The sequence below is a fragment of the Sceloporus undulatus genome, chromosome 6, assembly GCF_019175285.1.
Source record: "Sceloporus undulatus isolate JIND9_A2432 ecotype Alabama chromosome 6, SceUnd_v1.1, whole genome shotgun sequence".
NCBI lineage: Eukaryota > Metazoa > Chordata > Lepidosauria > Squamata > Phrynosomatidae > Sceloporus > Sceloporus undulatus.
In genome coordinates, this window is record NC_056527.1 from 69,025,574 (window position 1) to 69,040,113 (window position 14,540).

General features: G+C 41.5%; 1 protein-coding gene across 1 annotated transcript in view; it reads left to right on the forward strand.

The window, feature by feature from the left end:
* Positions 1 to 14,540, forward strand: part of CNTNAP2 (contactin associated protein 2) — a 1,400,287-nt gene that overhangs the window by 854,903 nt on the left and 530,844 nt on the right. Inside the window, exon 11 of the mRNA XM_042471198.1 lies at positions 7,009 to 7,115. Coding sequence (XP_042327132.1) covers positions 7,009 to 7,115 — 107 coding nt within the window. The remainder of the gene's footprint in view (positions 1 to 7,008; positions 7,116 to 14,540) is intronic.

Sequence of the window (14,540 nt, forward strand, 5' to 3'; positions counted from 1 at the left end):
GGTTGGGATCTGTTGTCTTCATTTCAAAAGAGGGTCTGTGTGGTATACTCTGTTTTTGCTCAGTGTGTTGTAGCATTTTTTTCCTTTTCTCCTCTTGTTACCACTGTTGTTCTTTCCATTTTTGTAGTTTGAGAGATCAATTATAACCTCTTAGCAAATTTTTTAACGGCTCTCTCTGACCCCTTCTGTCTTTTATCTTGTCTTCACTGTCTTATTCAGTATATCAGATGTCTTAGATATTGAATAAAAAGATATTGAATTTTAAATTTTGATTTCTTACAATTCTTTGTGTTTTTCTTCCAGTCCTCTATGGGTCATTGTATATCTATCCGTTTAGCTAAGAATATTAGTATCCTCACTTGCTATATCTCTTTACTTAATATATTATTCACTTCCTTTCACTATCTGTAATTAGTCCTCCAGACCTCTACGTGTCATTGTATTCTTTGTATCTAAAGTCTGTCTCATCTTTTCTTGCCACCTCTTGTTAGTTGTTATTCCTGTTTCCTGTTGCCTCACTTCCTGTATTTTACATGTGGTGTTTGACCTTGAAAACGCCAAACCAGATTCTCCCTTTCACAGTTCTCTCTAAAACTATTACTCTTTCTGCTTCCTCTACTTTCCTCCTCGTCCGCCGTCATCTACTTCTGTTCCGTGTCTGCCGTCGTCTGCTTCTAATCCTCGTCCACCATCGTCTGATTCTAATCCTCATCCGCCATCGTCTGCTTCTACTCCTTGTCTGCCATCATTTGCTTCTTCTCCTTGTCCGCTATCGTCCACTTCTACTCCTTTTCCACTGTCATCTACTTCTGCTCCTTAGCTACTGTCCTCTATTTCAGTTCCACTTTCAATATTATCTACTCTTTTTCTTTCTTTCTTTCGTTCTTCTCCTTCTCCCCCTCTGTTAATCCCTCTCTCTAATGTCCTCCAATTCTTCTCTCTTTGTCCTCCAATCTTTCCACCACCACCTCTCTCATCCTGCTCCAATGTCTCCCTCTCCCGCTGGATTGCATTGCGGTCAGGTTATTTTTTTTCCTTTTTAATTGCTTGTTTTGTAGTCTCCTACACACACATGACCATTCAAAGAACAACAGTTACAGATAGTCAATATGTTCTTCCTCACAATGCCCAAAATGCCTTTTAGGGTTCAGGAAATCCCAATAACATGCCTCCATGTCCCCGAGAAAGTGCTTGGGACAAAACATGATTGTTGGGTTTTTTTGCAAGAGCAGGTGCAGTGAAGGATATAGCTCTGCAGGGCCTTCTGGAAGGCTAATGCATCCACTGGTCTTCCACAAGTGCCCACCCCTATTCTGTGGGATAGTCAACCATCTACCATTTTAATAAGTTTATTTGTATTCTTTCACTTCTCCCAACAAATCGAAGTGGGATTATAACCAAAAATCTCCATACAGGCAATCATGTGTAAAATACATATCATAAAAACATCACAAAGTATAAAAAATTTCAATTACAGTAATCACAGGGCAACGGGCAGTTATGCTGTTATGACCAGAAGTGGAGTTTCCTAAAGTTCTTTATAGAAGGTCAGGTGGGTATGCCCGCCAGAAGAGATCCATCATTAGTGCCTTCTTAAAGGCATCTAGGATCGTGATGAGATAGATCTCCTCCGGCAGATTGTTCCATAACCTGGGGGCCATAGCTGTATATGCTCTTTTGGAAGTAACTGTTAGTCTGACCTTTGGGTAGTCTTAACAGATTCTTCCCTGTTGTCCTGAGGGTGCGGGGCGGATTGTGTAGGGAGAGGTGTTCCCTCAAGTAACTTGGCCCCAAGCCATGTAGCCATGCTTTAAAGGTAACAACCAACACTTTGTATTGCGCCCAGAAGCTAATTGGCAGCCAGTGTAAGGATTTTAGGACAGGTGTTATATGGTCTGACCTGGAAGTTTCAGTGATCAATCTGGCTGCTGCATTTTGAATTAACTGAAGCTTCTGAACCTGGTACAAAGGTAATCCCATGTAGAGCACATTACAGAAGTCTAGAGATTACCAGTGCGTGTACCACCGTTTCAAGGTGCTTTTGGTCCAGGTAGGGAAGCAGCTGCCGTATCAGTTTAAGCTGGTACCAAGCACTCCTGGCCATCACATCCACTTGAGATGATAACTGTAGAGATGGGTCCAGGAGTACTCCCAAGCTGCGAACTTTGTCCTTAGGGGTAAGTGTGATCACATCCAGGACTGGGTGACAAATCTCCATCCCTGGACTTGGAGTGCCTATCACGAGTACCTCCGTTTTCGCTGGATTCAGCGTGAGTTTGTTTTCTCTCATCCAGCGCATTACTGACCCCAGGCTGGCATCCAGAGAAGAGATGCCATCCTTCGTCACTGTATCAGTCGGAGACATAGAGAGATAGATCTGGGTGTCATCAGCGTACTGATAACACCGTGCTACATGACTCCGGATGATCTCTCCCGGCGGCTTCATGTAAATGTTAAATAGCATGGGGGACAGAATGGCACCTTGAGGGACACCAAATGTCAGCTCTCTCTTAGAGGAGCAGCTGTCTCCCAGCATCACCATCTGGAATCTGCCTGAGAGGTAGGAACAGAACCACTGGAGCGCAGTGCCCCTGATACCTAACTCTCTGAAGCGTTCCAGAAGGATGCCGTGGTCAATGGTATCAAAGACCGCAGAGATGTCCAAGAGCACCAACAGGGTCACACTACCCCTGTCGATGCCCAGACGGAGACCATCAACTAAGGCGACCATGGCCATCTCAACTCCGTATCCCGCTCTGATTTTAAATTGCCCACAGTGCCTTGGATATATCAACACCACATGGGAGCATAGTTGGAAATGCCATCTCATTGCTCAACAAAGTCCCTTGCAGATTGTGATCTCATGGACAATTCTGACACTTGCACTCCAGCTTTATGATGCTATTACTATTGCCCATTGCTAGCAAACTAGTAAACTCACAGGAGATATCTAGATGTAATGGTTTACCAGACAATGCTGTCTGGGGCCATCTCATAACCGCAGCAATCCTGATATAAAAAATGAGTGGATTTCCCTTGTAACATATTCAGTTCTCCCTCCCTCATGGCCTCAAACTCCACCTATCCCATACACACATATTTCTATCCTTTCTGAATTGTGCTTCAACTAAAAAAAATCTCTTTATAGTGATATAAACTTGAAGCAGTATAAACAGAAAGATAATGTGGTACTTTTGATGTAATTGAAATACATCAGAGGCCCACAGCCTAGATCCACTATCAGGTCTCAGATGCAGACAGCTGTCAGCAGGGAACAGGATACAGTGAACCAAGAACTGTGCTAGGGTTTACAGTTAAGAATCATAGAGTTGGAAGAAACCACAAGAGCCATCCAATCCAACCCCCTGCCATGCAGGAACTCTCAATCAAAGCATCCCTGACAGATGGCCATCCAGCCTCTGCTTAAAGACCTCTAAAGAAGGAGACTCCATTACACTCCCAGGAAGAGTGTTTCACAGTCGAACAGCCCTTACTGTCAGGAAGTTCCTCCTAATGTTAAGGTGGAATCTCTTTTCCTACAGCTTGCATCCATTGTTCCAGGTCCTAGTCTCTGGAGCAGCAAAAAACAACTGGATCCTCCTCAATATGACATCCCTTCAAATATTTAAACAGGGCTATCATATCACCTCTTAACCTTCTCTTCTCCAGGCTAAACATCCTCAGCTCCCTTAGTCTTTCCTCATAGGGCATGGTTTCTAGACCCTTCACCATTTTAGTCAACCTCCTTTGGACATGCTCCAGTTTCTCAATGTCCTTTATAAATTGTGGTGCCCAGAACTGGACACAATATTCCAGGTGGGGTCTGACTAAAGCAGAATAAAGTGGCACTATTACTTCTCTTGATCTAGACACTATACTTTTGTTGATGCAGCCTAAAATTGCATTGGCCTTTTTAGCTGCCACATTGCACTGCTGACTCATGTTCAACTTGTGGTCTACTTGGACTCCTAGATCTCTTTCACATGTAGTCTCGTTCAGCCAGATGTCACCCATCCTATATCTGTGCATTTCATTTTTCCACCTTAAAGGCAGTACCTTACATTTCTCTCTACTGATGTTCATTTTGTTCGCTTTGGCCCAGCTTTCTAGTCTATTCAGTATATTTTGAATTTTGATCCTGTCCTCTGGGGTGTTAGCTACTCCTCCTAATTTGGTGTCATCTGCAAATTTGATAAGTATGCTCCCAATTCTGTCATCCAGGTCATTGATAAAGATGTTGAATAACACTGGGCCCAGGATAGAACCCTGTGGGACCCCACTGGTCACTTCTCTCCAGGATGAAAAGGAGCCATTTTTGAGCACCCTTTGGGTCCAGCTGGACAACCAATTACAAATCTATCTAAAAGTTACCTTGTCTAGCCCGTATTTTACAAGCTTGTTTGCAAGAATGTCATGGGGAACTTTATCAAAGGCCTTACTGAAATCAATATATACTATATCCACAGCATTCCTTTCATCTACCAAGCTGGTAATTTTATCAACAAAAGAGAAAAGATTTATCTGGCATGACTTGTTTCTCTGAAACCCAGAGTACTTCCTGGTTTAAATTTTTAAATTTAAATGTTCTATGGGAAATCTAGATAGCATGTACAAAGGATACCTTTTGTAATGAGGTATGAAAATAATGAGGAACTTTAAAGAATATATAAAGTTGGAAGAAAAATAAGGAAGCAGAGTTGTTGAGACAGAATCTTGTTAAAATATTTTCAAGGTTAAATTGTATTTACTTTTAAGAAGAAATAGTGTTACAAGATAAAACGTGAATGAATATTATAGTTTTTTTTAATTTTTATTTTTATAATGATAATGATATTACTTGTTATATTACTGCAGTGAAAATATCTGTTTAATAAGAAAGAGAGAGAGAGAATAATGTTTGGCCATCCATGATTATTATGGGAGGTCCAGAATGCTGTTCCTGGAAACATTTCACAGAGGAAAATAAGTGTATGCTTGTTGTAGCACACATTTTCTCATATGAAGATTCACTCCCTTGGTACAGGCCACTGTGCACACTTTTGCCCATTATTCAAACTCTTTATGGTGTGTGTTCATTTATTCATTAGGATACCCTCCACTGGTTTAAAAGTTAAAGTCTGTGTTTGCAATTTTGTCTAAGGATATATGAGGGGAAATTCAAGTGATCTGAAAATGGACTGCACGATGGTTGACATTAGGCTCCAATACCTTGTTTGTGAAATGGCAATACCTAGGGTGTCAAATGTATTTTGTGTATTTTGGTTGTCCCTATAAAGACATCACTGTTTTGTGGATTTTGGATGTTGATGTACTGTAGGCTCATGTTTAGCTTGCGGTCTTGATCAACTTCACAAGTGGGGAGTAGACTCTCTCTTGCTTCCGATTCTCTCTTTTGTGTCAATGGGCATACATGAGTTTCCAGTTTTAGAACTAGGGAGCAAGATGAAGCCTACTTTCCATTTCCGAAGCTGGAGATTCTTGTACGCTTGATGATCAAAAATGGAATGGGGAGCAAGAAGAAGAGTATTCCCTACTTGTCTTTTCCACCTCTTTCCCTCCCGCTTCTTTTCACCACTTTTCTCTCCCTTCCTGCTTGCTTTTGCAACCTTTCTCCCCACTCTTGTTTGCCTATGCTGCCTCTTTCTTCACCAAACATGCAAGCACAGGTGCAGACAAATTGCTACCAAGCACCATGGAGAGCTGTCCTCCCCCACTCTCCTTTTGCCCCTTCTCTCCCTTTCTTCTCTTACTCCATCAATGAGCACCTTCATTCCCTCTCCAGCCAGACTGAAAAAAGTGACTAGAGCTTGGATGAGAGGGAAAATGATCTTAGAGGTCATTGAGTATTTTGCCATTATGGGGAAAAAATTCATAACCCATAATGTCTTGCTGAATACCCCTGGGGGTATACAAACCTCAGCTTTTAAACCACTGGTCTATTAGGATTCCATACATCTAGACTTGAAGTATACTTCTGTGCCAACTTCAAGTGTTTGCAACCATACCAGTGCCCATTGGTTTTAATGTTGCCAGTTTTTGTCTGGTAATGAGGACTGGAATAGACATTGGAATGGATAAGTCCACAGCACAGTGCAAGCAGGCTCAAAACTCTGCTTGCACTGCCACCATATTAGTAAGTTGTGAAAGAGTGGCTTTAGTGCCATTGGGTAAGGAGGCAGCTGTGTATAGCTTGTCTATGGCTCTTCAGAACCAAAGGCCAGGTCTGTGGAAGACATATTCCAGAAAGGGAAGAGTAAGTAACTCTATCAGTTTTCATGGACTTCACAGCAGCTTTCAGTTACATCAGTCATAAGTTTCTGGAATTTAGAGTCCAGTATAACCTTGTCTAAATACCCTGAAGGCACCAGATCCCACCTGATCTTGGAAGCTAAGCAGGGTCAGCTCTGGTTAGTACATGTATGAGACATTGTCAATAAATCACACTTGCTGTGGGCTTTATTTTAAAGGAAGGAACGGGCAAAACCACCTCTGAGTATCCCTTGCTTTAGAAAACCCCATAAAAAGCCAAGTATGGGAAACATAAAATCCATACTTTCCCTGTGCAAATGGCTGATACGCTGATTGTTTCACGTGAAAGGTACACTACAGACACTTATTCGTTGGAACTGAAAACATAGCATATGCTTTTACAAAATTATCCAATATAGTAGTTATGAGGAGCAGAATTTGTATCTGTGTGTGTGAGAGAGAGACAGAGACCTTTTGATGACAAAAAATAAATAATAATCTTATAGCCCATTGTCATTTCACCTCATTCCCCCAACCCATTGCTAGCTGCTAGAGAATGGAACATTCATTACATGATCTATCATCTCCTTGTGCACCTGCCATGTTCCATCATGAATTACGTTAATCTGCCTAAAGCTAACAAAGATTAATTGCCATGGTTTAGCAAACTGGCAAAGGTAGAGGCTGCTGCTTGGGCAGTTCCAAAATGCAGCCACTTATTCATCCTTGTTTACTTGTCACTCTCTCTCATCCCAATAGGTGTGTCCCCAATCACTGTGAGCATGGAGGAAAATGCACTCAAACATGGGACAGCTTCAGTTGCTCCTGTGATGGCACTGGATATATTGGAGCCACATGCCATAACTGTAAGTGAAGCATGGAATTATAAGGAGAATGATGAGCATGATTAAATAATAGGCATGATCTGGTAGTTAAAAGTGCTAAAACAAACCTCTGGCAATGAAACATGGAACTTGAAATTGTTTACTTCTAGCAGAATCACATCCCATGTTACTTCATTACAAGTGATCTTACCATTTTAAAAATACTTTTCAAAAGATGTGGCTTGCCAATAAGCTAGAACTAGGTCAAAATCTAAACCAAACCAATAAAGAATGGAGAGAGAAAAGAGCAAAAAGTGGGGTTTCTGCTTCTGAGAGGTTAAAAGAGGCTTCAGTCCCAAATGAAGGGATAAAGAAGGTAGCTTCTTAGTCCCACTTGGAATACGAAGATGAAATAAAGATTTGGTTTTGTGGCAATCTTCTTGTTGTAGGGGGGGGGGGGGTGGAATAGATATTTGATATCTATTCTTGCCTTCCCTGTAACACTGGGAAATATTTGTATTTGTATTTGCTTATTTTTGCATATACAATATATCATTTCACCAAGCAGTGTGCTCATGGCTGTGTACAGGAGTCTTTTCACTTTATTATTAACATTCCTGTGAAATAGCAAGTTGCCCCAGCTAACTCCTAAAATGGAATTTATGAAGAACAGTGTGTCACTTATATGACTTTTACACAATAACACCATTTAAATGGAATGGGGTGAGATACCAGCCACAAAAAAAGAGAAAATAACCACAGTAAATGTGATCCAACAAATGTGAAAAGGGGGGATTTTCCCTTCTAGTGGTTTGAGTGTTGGACTGTGACTCTAGAGACCAGGGTTCGATTCTGAGCTTGGCCATCAAACCCATTTGGTGACCTTGGGCATGTCACACTCTCAGAGCCTCAGAGGATGAGAATGGCAAGCTCCTCTCAACAAATATTGCCAAATAAAATCCATGAAAGCCCTTAGGGTTGCCATAAATCAGAAACAACTGTTTTATTGAACCCTTTCCTGTATTGTTATGTATTATTTATATGTATTATGCTATTATTTCTTAGATTGTATGCCATGGGCAGGTTTACTCTTATCTGTTTTATTGTTTGTATGTACAGCGCTGTGCAAATGTACAGTGCTATATAAATAAAGCATAATAATAATAATAATAATAATAATAATAATAATAATAATAATAATACGGACAGCAACAACAACAACACATTAGACTGCACATAAATAAAATTTAGTTGCATGGCTGACACTTGTACTTACTTTGTCCAAGGGACTATAAGTAGTCAATAAGAAGAAACTGATGGATGCATCTTTTACAAAGAAGAAATTCTCCCCCAGTCAGTACACTCGACTCTGGGGCTCACCCAGATTGCTAATGTATGGCCATTTATACTACACTAATTAATGTTGCTTCTTGATGTTTTTTGTTGTTTATCTATCCAAAATCTGCCCTCACCAAAACAAAAATAAAACTGAAAGGTGGCATGTTTTGGTCAATTTTAGGCTGTCTGGCTTGTAATGTTAGATGTGGATATGTCCTACCCCCTTAAATCTCCCAGATGAGCTTCCAAATGGTTATTTTAAAATATTTTTTAAAATGGGAAAAATGCTTTTTGAGTATTGAGAAACCCTCATAAGAAGAATCCTGGACTGACAAGAATCTTCAGAGTTTGGGGCTTACTCAATGCAAAATTTAAGCTTACAGTAGTTATTTTATGCTGAAAACATCATTTTCTGTGAAGAAAGCATTTTCTGTGTGAAAAATAATGTTTAAATACAGAACTATTAATTCCTATGCAGAAAATATTTTATGCATAGAAAAAAAATCTGTAATTTTGTGTGGAGGAATTAATATTTCTTTCCTGGAATAATATTTTCCATGCAGAAAATGGTGTCTCTGGATAAAACAATCATATGTGAATCCCTATCTCCTTTTGTCTGCTCCCTCCTCACTTCTGTCAGAAATGTTCACATCTTCTCTAAATTAAGAAAATGTTGGGCAGATATTTAGCCAGACTTAAGGGAGACAGTGGAAGTCTTTAGACACAGATATGTCACTACTAAACAACAACACAGACATGTCACTACTAAACAAATAATTTCACTGTGATATGCTTATCATAAGACAAGTAAAAAAGACCACTTTAAGTGTAATTGGCAACAGAAAAATTATATCTAGAACCAAAAAGGTAAATATTTTTTAAAAGATGTGTATATAGTGATCTCTGGGAGTACTGTGTTTATCTATGCCTTGCTTTCTGGATTTTGACATAAAAAGATGAGATGTTTCAGGTGTTTCTTAACAGTTAATTTAAATAAAACATATATAATTAACACTAATAATTATTTTGACCACAAACGTTTGGGAAGCTATGAATAAATTCTTTGGACTAGTTGCTGTTTTAGGAACAGTGAGTTCAAATATTATTCAATATTATCAATTTAGACTTACTGGTACACACTTAGTTTTCAAAGTTCTGTGTGAATGATTTGTTCTTTCAAATTAATTAGTAACTCAAAGGTTACTAGCAGCATACCAGTTAAATCTGGCAGTTTCTGTGATGCTTAATTTCTTTCCAGAAACAATATCTATGAAATAACTATCTGATGCATGGCTGGTTCAGCACACTAAAATTAGGATATATGTGGTGATGTTAATAATAATAGCGCATATAGCATTTAGGTCCTCTGACCATTTATATGTTGTACATAATGTTTCTTTAGGGCATGGGCATTGGGGGATGCAAACACGTGGGGTTTAGCATCCACACATGCAGAGTTGATACACATAGGCAGGAATGCCTAGCAGATGGTCTCTGTGAAGAGTCTGCCCCCAAGCCACACAGGAAAAATCCTCCCACACAGGCTGTTGCTTCAACTTGGAGGACTGAATCGCAAGACAGCGAGATTCACTCAACGAGGGTTTAATCTTTGTTGCAAAGTATTTACAAAGATATACAGAGTATCAGACAGTTCCATCTTGATTACTCACACCGCTGTACAGACCAACAAAGTGCTTTGCCAACCAACAACAACCAACAATGGAGATTCTGTCCCACTCCCTTATATAGGTGGTCCTCTTGGGTCATGTTACAGCCATGATTTGCACTACTAAAACCTGGCTGGTCTCATTCCCAGTGCCTGTTGCATCAGACTATCCATGCTGCACAGCTGGCTGGCTTCATCCAGTGTGCATGTTGCATCAGACTACCCATGATGCATCAAATGCTGACTCATGCACCTGCCACTTGAACTGTATTGACCCAGTCACCTTTGCTCCAATTCCTCCGAGTAGCCACATCCATTTCATTTTCTAGACCAGGGTGCAACTGCACCATGACAAAGGGAACCTGTCAGGGAACCTGAATAGCAACACTGGACTACATTATAGGACTTAATTAGTTTAGATCATACCTTTTAAATTAGTCATCTGCTGTGGTAGCTGGAGGCCAGCTATCTAACTCCGTCTTGATACCAGTTGGAGACCCCAAAGGCTCTGTCCTGGATCCATTATTATTCTCTCTGTACACTCTGTCGTTAGGTAAACTTACCAGCTCCTATGGTCTTCAATATCATATTTATGCTGATGATAACCAACTATACTTGTCTACCTCAGAACTCTCCTTGGACACTGAACAACATGTTATATCATGTCTCTCAGCTATTTCAACATGCATGTTTCATCAGTGCTTAAAACTTAACATGCCTAAAACAGAACTACTTATTTTTCTACCAAAACCTACTTCACAATATACATTTTCAATTACAATTATTGTTCATCCTGTGAAGGAAGCACATAGCCTTGGCTTTATTTTTTATTTCTCATTGTCATTTCTTCCACAGATCCAGGCCTCAATAGCAGGGCCACAACCAGGTTTGCAGACCTATAAACCCACCAGAAATAATGTAGAGAAAGGAATAAGATAGGCCACATTAGGCACAGAGGCCTGAAATTCTACCAGTAAGAATATAGGCCTCACTAGGCCCTCTCTCCGCATGAGCCCACAATAGGCTGTGCCAGGCCCTGTAAACCTAAACCACTCCAAAATGGGAAAGGTGTACAACTGACCAGTTCAATCAGGCCCAGGAAAGTAGAAACCACATTTTCCAGGTTCCCTGGTTCCAGGAAAGGACACAGATGGCATATCAGCCGAAGCTGGTAACAAGTACTCCTGACCGTTGCATTTACCTGATTTGTCATCTGGAGCGATGAGTCTAGGAGCACCCCCAGACTGCAAACACAGTCCTTTAAGGGGAGTGTGACCCCATTTAGGGCCAGTTGATGTATCTCTATACCTGGATTATGGGCCCCTACTGTGAGTACCTCCATTTTTTCTGTATTCAGTTTTAGTCTGTTTTTCCTCATCCAGTCCATTACCACCTTAAGATATTTGTTGAGAGGGGAGACACCATCTGTAGTCAAAGTTGTAGACTGAGACATGGAGAAATATACCTGGGTGTCATCAGTGTACTAACATCCTGCCCATGTGTCTGGATGATCTCTTCCAGCAGCTTCATATATATATTGAATAGCATCGGGGACAGGATGGCACCTTTAAGGATGTTGCAATAATAATTAAGCTTCTTTTTTGAAAAGCAACCATCCCCGAGCATCACCCTCTGGAATCTGCCCAAGTGGAAGGAACGGAACCATTGTAACACAATGCCTCCAATTCCTAACTCTCTCAGGTGTTCCAACGGGATGTTATGATCGATCGTGTCAAAAGCCACTGAGAGGTCTAAAAGCACCAACAGAGTCACAGTCCCCCTACCTAGACGAACGTCATCAGCTAAGGCAACCGTGGCAGTCTCAACTCCATATCCTGTCCTAAAGCTGGTTTGAAATGGAGCTAGATAATCGGTTTCATCCAAGAGCACTTGAAGGGCACCAGTCCTCTTGATCATCTTGCTTAAAAATGGCAGATGGGACACTGGCCTATAGTTGTTCATCTCCAGGGAGTCTAGGGAAGGTTTTTTCAGGAGCAGCCTAACCACCGCTTCCTTCAAACAAGCTGGAACATAACCTTCCCTAAGGGATTCATTGATGGCCTATCTCAGAAACGCCATCAAGGCATCTTTACCTTGGACAGCCAGCCATGAAGGGCAAGGCTCAAGAGGGCATGTTGTCTTCTTCATATTCAGTTACATGAGGGCCAGTGTGCTATAGTGGTTTGAGTGTTGAACTACAACTCTGACCAGGATTTGAATCCCTGCTTGGCTATGGAAACCTACTAAGTGTAACCTTAGGAGTCATACCCTCTCAGTTTTATAATTTTTATAAAAATGACCCTGTGATAGAGTCATATTAAGGTCACCATAAATTGTAAATGATTTCAAGGCATGTAACAACATTCAGTTACTGTTAACTTGGTTTATAATTAATATAATTAAATGCCTTTAATTCTCAATGAAATTAAATGAAATAAATCAATAGATTTAATATTACTGTTTTAAAAATATTGAACACTTGGCTAACTAGAACATAGAACAAAAATGTAGTAGGTCCTTCCTTCTAATACTCAAAGGTCCATTTCTATAGAGATTGCAGACTGCAACTCCCAATATTTCTGAGAAGTGAATAGCCTCTGAAAAAGGTCAATTGGTGATTAGGCCAAAATGTGTTGTTGAGCTTTTTTTAGAAACAAAAGATTTTGAGCACTGTATGGCACATGGGACTTTGTCTTCTTTCATTTATTCCTCTCATAACTGGAAGTTAAGACCTAGTTGTAGTTGTCCAACCTAAAATAAACCCATCAGAATCAATATGATGTAAGTTGATTGAGATACATCTGTTTTAGGTATGGCTAATCTAGATTCAGACCAATGTCCTTTCAACATAATGACTTACTGTCTTTATGTGCTGAGGAACCTTCAGAACTAAAGCATCTGAGACACCAACTGAGGTGTGCAAGGACCTTCTACAGAGGTAGAAACAAGAGGGGGAAAGGACAGAAAGGGAGGAATACAGAATTGGCAAAAGGACAAGAAGTCTGGTTCCAATCCATTATCTGCATGGCTTGGAATACATACATCAAGAAAGCTGAAAGATTTGGACTGCAGCCTTTAATAATAAATAATAAAATTTTTATTTATATCCCGCCCTTCTTATAATCAGGGCGGCGTACAACAAAGATTAAAATACAATCAAAACACAAAGACAAAAAGAATTAAAATACATATACAACAATCATATAAAAATAAAAATAAAAAAGCCCCATAGCCCAACCTCTTGGCCACGGAAGAGGAGGGAGGCCCACAGGATTTTATTCGGGGAATGCCTGTTGGAACAGGAAGGTTTTCAAGTCCTTCCTGAATTGGGCCAGGGTGGTGGACGAGCGGAGCTCGGAGGGCAGCGTGTTCCAAAGGGCTGGGGCAGCCGTGGAGAATGTCCTCCGTGCGGTGGAGGCTAACCTAGCCCCAGGCACCTTTAGTAATTGCTGCCCAGACGTTCTGAGGGTGCGAGGCGGAATATATGGGGAGAGGCGGTCCTTTAGGTATCCTGGGCCCAAGCCATTTAGGGCTTTATAGGTAATTACCAACACCTTATATTGAGCTCGGAAGCGGATGGGCAGCCAATGGAGGTCTTTCAAAACCGGTGTTATATGGCTGGTCCTGGAAACACCAGTGACCAGCCGGGCTGCCATGTTCTGCACCATTTGCAGCTTCCGAGTTTGGTATAAGGGTTGCCCCATGTAGAGTACATTGCAGAAATCCAGTCTCGAAGTTACCAGAGCATGTACAACAGTTTCTAGGTCCTTCTGGGCCAGGTATGGGCGCAGCTGGCGAATAAGCCGAAGCTGATAACAGGTGCTCTTGACCGTCGCATTCACCTGAGCTGTCAGGTGGAGCGACGAGTCAAGAAGCACCCCCAGACTGCGCACGGAGTCCTTCACAGGGAGCGTGACCCCGTTCAGGACAGGTGGAACCACCGCCATTCCTGGACCAGGAGAACCTATCACTAGTACCTCCGTTTTCTCTGGATTCAGTTTGAGTCGGTTTTCCCTCATCCAGCCCATTACTGACTCTAGACAGGCCACGAGAGGAGAGACGCCATCCCCGGTCACTGCATCAGTCGGAGACATAGAGAAAATAATTTGGGTGTCATCAGCGTACTGATAACCCCGCGCCCCATGTCTCCGGATGATCTCTCCCAGCGGTTTCATGTAAATGTTAAATAGCATGGGAGACAGAATGGCTCCTTGAGGGACCCCGGTTTTAAGGGGCCTCTCATCAGAGCACACGTCTCCCAGCTGCACCATCTGGGACCTCCCGGAGAGGTAGGAGCGGAACCACTGGAGCGCAGTGCCCCAGATCCCCACCTCTGCCAGGCGTCCCAAAAGGATACCATGGTCTATGGTATCGAAAGCCGCTGAGATGTCCAAGAGCACCAACAGGGACACGCTTCCCCCGTCGATGCTCAGACGGAGATCATTGACCAAGGCGACCATGGC